This window comes from Oryzias melastigma, linkage group LG4 (genome assembly GCF_002922805.2).
Source record: "Oryzias melastigma strain HK-1 linkage group LG4, ASM292280v2, whole genome shotgun sequence".
Taxonomy (NCBI): domain Eukaryota; kingdom Metazoa; phylum Chordata; class Actinopteri; order Beloniformes; family Adrianichthyidae; genus Oryzias; species Oryzias melastigma.
Window position 1 is genome coordinate 8558762 of NC_050515.1, and position 7102 is coordinate 8565863.

The 7102-nt window shown below is 34.9% G+C and overlaps 1 protein-coding gene across 3 annotated transcripts in view; it reads right to left on the reverse strand.

Annotated features, from left to right (window-relative positions):
* Positions 1-6519, reverse strand: part of prkacba (protein kinase, cAMP-dependent, catalytic, beta a) — a 14663-nt gene extending 8144 nt beyond the window's left edge. Inside the window, exons 1-3 of one of the 3 annotated variants that reach the window (XM_036211482.1) lie at positions 5752-6519; positions 3699-3707; positions 349-410 (exon numbers count right to left, since the gene is read on the reverse strand). In XM_036211482.1, the coding sequence (XP_036067375.1) occupies positions 349-410; positions 3699-3707; positions 5752-5797 (117 nt within the window). In that variant the 5' untranslated portion in view covers positions 5798-6519. Of the gene's footprint in view, positions 1-348; positions 411-3698; positions 3708-4485; positions 5383-5751 lie in introns of those variants that run through there. The other 2 variants (XM_024279091.2, XM_024279089.2) reach the window with 2 other exon arrangements.
* Positions 6520-7102: the final 583 nt, after the last annotated feature.

Genomic DNA, 7102 nt, shown 5'->3' on the forward strand with positions numbered 1-7102 from the left:
CAGTATCGCGATATTATCGATATCGTGAGCCATGTATCGCGTATCGTATCGTATCGTGAGGTACCCAGTGATTCCCAGCCCTACTAAGTGTGGTGTGATGTAATAAAACAAATACTAAATTTGATGGACAATCAACCCACACATACTGGTCTGTAGTAGAAATACAATCATTGACTTCCCAAAGTTTTGGTTTAATGGAATAACATTGAGTTTGGTTTTTGTTTGAGAATTTTGGCATCCCTGTAGTCCTCCAAATGAACAAATCATTTTTCTTTTAAATAAACACACGAAGACCATGAGGAATTTGAATTCTACAAAGCAAAGCTGTCACGGAGAAGAACAACGTACCTGTGGAGGACACTCCCATTTTCTTAAAAAATCTTCTTTGGCTTTAGCTAAGAACTCTTTCACTATAAAAAGACAAGGTTACAATTAAACATTTCAAATACTGGGACTCTCAGAATGTCAGGTACATATGATTGGGGGAAACAAACCAGTCAAAGGGAAAACAAATGGGGAAAAACAAAAAACAATAAACTTAATATATTAAATTCATTCATAAACTTAAGGTAAAAAATGCATTTTAAGGTCAAGCAAACACTAATTTCAAGGAAAACAGGTCTATAGAGATGGGAATCAAGAAGCTCTGCCAAAAACAGCAGTACTGACAAACTCAGAGGAACTGGTAGAAATTTATCCAAATAATATTTATTCTTTCTGCTGGACGTGTGTGTTTATATCCTTCCTTAAAGTTGTGTTTTAACCCATTTAAGATGATTTACTAGTAATGGGATCAAGAGTGCTGGGTATGAGTAACATGCTTGAAAAAAGATTAAAATTGCAGCCCGTTAGAAAAGCAGAACTGCACACAGTAAAGTGTTAAAAATCACTGTGAACTTTAATTTATGTTTAATATAATACGAGAAAATAAAGCAAAGTGCCTCAAATTTGTTGTTTATTTTAAACAGTTTACAGTTCTTCACTCCAGCAGTCATGTTATCTCATGCTCAGTTACCAACGGTAAATATTTGCCAATATATTGGCCTGTGTTTGTTATCTTGACAACCAAAAGGAGCTTATCATTTGTTTCGTTTACAAGTATTTTCAGCTGGAGGACACCATGCCAATGATGTCGTCTTGTGTTTTCTGTTTGGACTGGGCCTGCCTGTGTGCTGTGGAGATGTCTTATGAACTTAAACAATAAAGTGAGGATTTCTACTTTTGTCAATAATTTAATTATTACAGATTCAAGAAAAAGCGAAGGTTTAAGAAAGGTCCACAAGTATTTTTGCAATGTGGGTGTGTCTGATGTTTTACAGTAAGTACTGAAAGTATGAAAACAATTTAGGCAGCCACACCAACGCTGATAATCAGTTACTTTTCAGTAACAATTTCAAATATAGTAATCATTTTGGGTGAATAAAGTAGGCACCATATTGTTGTCGAATATAGGAAAATTTCTGAGCCTTTGAGTGAAAACTTGATCTCTAGAACATGCTTGAAACTTGTACATTCCTAGTACCTGGCAAAAAGGAATTTTAGGCATAGTAGACCCCTCCCCCCCTAAGATGATGACATCACTGCGAGCAAAATTGTCAAAAAAAAAAAAAAAAAAAAAAAAAATTAACGGGCCGAAAAATTGTTTTGGAGCAGAATTTTTTTTTTCTTCCCAAAATCCACCAAAAAAAGCGAAAACAGGATATCTGGAAGTTTTGAAAATATTTTGGGTTGGCCGCAGGACAAATGGCTTGACGGCCATTTTGTAGCAAAATTTGAGATTTTTACGTTTTTCCACAATTTGGGAACTTTAGTCCAAGCGATTTACAATTTACAAAATTTCACACACATGTCGCCAGCTTAAGTCTAAAACAACCCCTGGAGTTTTAGTGACCTTTGAAATTGGAAAGAAGATTAGCCATCTTGAATTTACAAAAATAAAAAAGTGAGAACCAGCTACAAACTAACTTCTAGGGCATCATTGGGAAGCAATTGAAGGAAAAGTTTTGCAATCAGAAGTAGTCGATTTTGAATGGCGTGCATGTGGCAAGCTCGCAAAAGTGGCATTCTCCTATTATTTGCACATTATTTAGCCCAAAGTTGTGATAATTTAATGCATGGATCCCAGCCTGGAGCTGAAAAACCTTAGTTGCTAAGGAAACCTAAAAGTTTACTTCTGCCGATTCTCCTGAAACACATGTCTATCTGTTCAGTATCCCCAGGTGACTAAAACATAAAATGGTTGCTATGGAGATAGAGCTAACAGAAAAGCTTCCATTTTGAAAAAAGTGGATTTTACATTAATTTGTCACATGTAGCTCTGACTACCTGGGTCAAATGTGGGCGGAGAGATGGCGGTGGGTAGCGCCTGCGGGCCATACAAGCTTTAATTTTTTTTTTTGTCTTTCGTCTTATCAGAATAGTAGAGCTACACTAACAATTACTGCCACATGTACTATAACTAGATTTTAAACTTGATAAATCATGATACCCATCCCTACAGAACGGCATTCAACCAACTAAAACTCATTTTTTATGTAAAAGGTGAGACCAACGTCCCTAATCAAACATTCTCAAGCTTTATTTTCCATTTCCAATGGAAGGAAGTGGGAGAAGTTGGAGAGGCAGAAAGAAAGACGATATGCACAACACGTCTTTGACTACAGGGCAAGCAACAGAGAGACGGTGTGTTTATGAAAGTCACTGCAGACGTGAGGTGTCCAAAGTCATCGAGTCCTTCAAAAAAAGACGGAACTGTTTATTATCAAAAGTATAAGCGGCTCACTTCAACAGTGAGGAGGCAACTCAGTTAATCTAAAATAATAAAGAGCTTTAAATTGAATTGAAAATGACACAAAAGCAAATCAAAAATAAAGTAGACATGTTTTTCTCATTTTTTTTTTACGTATAAATTTGACTTTAACAAAATAGTTGAAATTATAAAGCAGAATACAAAAGCCCTGTGATGCAATGAATGAAATAAATGAACCATTTCTTAGGCTAATTATGAAATAAAAGATACATTTCACTGAAAGAATAAAAATGTATAAAGACAGGGATCTGTGAAGGATAAAAGGTCCAAAAAGTAAAAAAAAAGCATTTCCTCTAATTGACTTTAATTAATTAGATTATAAAATATATCTGTACAGAAACCCATTTCATAGATTTAGTTTTAATTTTATTTACATTAATTTTAAGAATTTTAAGACTTAAATAAATATCACTGGGTAAAAACAAGCTTCAAAAGCAGAACCTGATGGTTTCCTGTCCTAACTAACATAGTGAAAACACCAAAAAACATGTGGTAAAAATAACTGCAAAATAAGGAACCCTTCATAATAAACTGAGATTAAGTTTAAACAAGTGTCTAATAATAGTTTTCAAACAAAAAATACGCCAGTTTGTATTTAAAATGTTATTTTAAATTGAAATGTAAACACAACTACATTAAAAAAATAAGGAAGGACAACAAATGTTTACATTTTATTTTGAAATTATTTCATCTTGATATAATCACTAATTTAAAGCAGGATATAGATATCTTTTTTTTCATTCATTCGAAAAATACTTTGCTTTTGCACCACTTCCAATTTTTTTAGGGATAAATAAATCATTTTTTTTTACATAAATTGACTGAAATGTATATGAAAAAAGAAAGAATCTTTGTGACTTTGGACGTCTCAGGAAAAAAATGAGCATACCAAAAATCTCTACAGTTCACCCAGGATTTGCAGGAACATTTACCCACATGGATGGAAATGATGAAAAAGAGAAAGAGAGGAAGAAACATTTATGAAAAGCTACAAACATTTTAGATTCACATGACAAAACAACACTGAAGGCAATGCAAAGCAAAACTGCTATCTGTTTTGGAACAAAAACTGAAGGTTTTAGTGTAAAAAAAGCATAATTTTCTATTAAATTCAATATTGAAAATAACATCTTGCAAAAACAGCAGTTAGATTATGCAGCATTAAAATAAGCGTAACTAGTGAGGCTAAACATAGAAAACAAAATAAAAATGGCGGCTTTTGTCTCTCACATTTTTATAACGCACAGGCATTTCACTTAGACAAAACACAAGAATGACGAATACAACACTGCTAAAAGCACAACACCTTTCAAACAAATATTTCAGAGCAAAGATATTTATGAAAGTGTAAAATGGCTTAAGTAACAAATGTTTGGGCTGCACAAACAGGTTCACCAAAGCACACCGCGCTACTGACTCAACAAGCTCCAGATCTATTGTCATAAAATCAATTTAAGAAGGGCAAGGAACTAGTAAAATAATACTTTTGTTGTTGTTTTTTAGGAAACCAGAAATACTCAAACTTGACAAGTTGTCAGTCCGGTTACACCATTCCATTTGTGGAAATAGATGCCGAGCAAATCTGTGTTCGAAGCCAAGATGCCTCCCACACTATTCAGAGATTCAGATTCCAGATAAAGACACTAGTGAGAGTAAAGCAAATATGCCGTACTTACTCCGCTTATCCCATATGATGGTAAACTCAGAGACAGAAGGCACTTCACTCTCCTGTACCTTGTGCTCCTGTCCACTCTTTAGATATTTGTGGATTAAGCGGCTGGCAAAAGACTGATCTTTTCCTTGGGCCATTTTTAAGACAAATGTCTCAGTGTTTGAGAAAGAATGTCCACAGGCAACCGTTTTTCAGCCTAGACATCAATGATAGGCACTTCCTGTATGCAGTCAAGTGCTCTGCAATGGTTGGTTAACCGCGTAAAGTTAAGCTTCCTGTTCATGTACTGTTCTGTTCTGTTCTAGAGCTTCAGTGGAAAAAAAAAAGAAAAAACGTCTGTCCACTTTTTAAAGTCATTTAAGAGCTCTTCTGCTCGTTTCCTGTGAAAGGAGCCACTGTGTTCAAAACAGCTACACAAACTAAATAGAGCCAAGAAAAAACAAATCCAGCCTTGCAGAGTCAAGTCATAACACAAAACACAGCTATGGAATATTCAGAGTGCTGATAAGAGAAGTGTGACACCCACAGACTAACTGAAAGAGGAGGCATCTCCAGACTACTGTGCTCTCTGGTGGTTATGTCTGACATTACAGTCCTCCTTGTGTTATACCCTGCCTTTGTGGTGCAAAAGTTATCAAAAGAAGCTTGTATGTTTGGGGAAATATGAAATAAAAGCATGACAAAATGTCATGAGTTTTTGTTCCTAAAAAAAGTCCAGGTGGGTTCCAGTTCGGTCACAAGACTGTGTGCCAATCAAAAAGCAGGTCAAGATCAGGACTCTCCAGACAAGCCACTAGCTATGGCACAGTTTAGTGGATTAGATCCGACAGTACTTACAACTTTAAATAGCCTTAACTTCTTTATTGTAAGGGGTTAAAAGGGGGTTCAGACTTCAAACTCAAATAGTTTAATTTTAAAATAAAAAATGAACAGTTATTGATTGAAATTGGTTTTATAATAGACTAACAAAATGAAGCAAACTTTCAAAATAAAAGCATTATTGGAAAATTTAAAGTTTCCATCTTCCATTTATTTTAAATATAGTTAAATCATGATTTCATACTTGTCATCTCATTGGTGTCCAAAAAGAATTAACAAACAACATAAAAAAGAGAGCAAACTGCTCTACCAAGGACATTTATTCTGTGATAGCCATGGTACTATTTGCTAATACTGCACATATGCTAAGTGATGCCCTTCTTAAATTTAGTGAAAAAGCAGGCTGACATCCTGCTAAATGACTGACTGTAAGATGACTCCAGAGACTCACCGCTTTCCTGTTCGTTGCCTTTCTTGGCAGTCGCTGTGTTTCCCATCGTAGGAAGACTGGGCGATCCACAGCTGGCTAGGAGGGATGATGGTGGCCGTCAGCTAACAGGGTCCTCCTCCGTTAGCTAGCTACGAAATTTCCGCTTGCTCCTGATGCTTCGCTAAAAACGACATCTATAAATATTCTTTGTGGACAGAAGCTCAACGTGCTCCGCTAATCACCTCGCTAATCTTTATTTATGGAGCTCTTTGTTGCTCATGTATGCCTCCGCTGGAACAACAACATGATCCAGACTTTTCACCTCTGCCTGCTGTCGCTCCGTGATGCGTTCAGGTCATATAGGAATACCCAAGGATGCACTTGCTAAGGGGAGGGAGCCTTTAAGGACCACTTGGGAAAAAATAAAAATAAAAAATCAATAATAAGAGAATAAAAACATCTGTAAAAATTAGAATTATATTACATATCACATAAAAAGACAGAAATAGTCACGTGAAATGGAGTTTATATAATCTAAAATGAAAAAAAGAGAGAAAATGTCTTTGCTCATGCTAAATATAAACACACGAAGCCCCAAAATTAGAATATTTAAAAAATAAATCAAACTATACCAGCAATGGCTAAAACTACTTATAAAGCAAAAAAATAAAAACAAGATAACAGTTTGAAAACTAAAGATGTGAACACAAACAATTAATATTACTATTATTATCATAAATAATGAAATTGATGATGCTTCATCTTGCCACATTTTGCACATATACTAAAATTGACTAGTCTATTTTAAAGTATGCTTCCCAGTATAACATTTTTAAACAAAGCAGATTTGTTGCTGCTTGGCAACGCCGAACTTTGTAACCTGTTAAACAGGTTGTCTGTAACTTCAGGTTTTTCTTAAATGGATATAACTTTGGATGTCCCATTGCAATAAGTAACAACCAAAAGTTTTTTTTTTCTTTACCAACTTATACATCACATTACACGGCCCTTTCTACATGTGTGAATGTGGCTTTTAGTGTAAAAAAGCAAGGGAAAAAAGGCAAAATAAAAGCAGTCTTGATACTTTTTTATTTTGAAAAGATGTAAATAAATTTGCATTTTTAAACAGAACTTTGCTGCATTGCTTGTGAAATAACTTTCATTTGCAATAGTTTTGCTGTTTTGAGAACAGTTTTAATTATTGTTAAAACAGGCCAATGTTTTTAGAAGCACTAGTTGTTACTGTGAGATATTTGTTTTTTGGTACTGGAAAATTTTTATTCTATATGAATTTTATTTGGGGCTGCACGGTGGACAGTGGTTGGCACTCTTGCTTCACAATGAGAAGGTTCAGATTTCGGCTGGATCATGG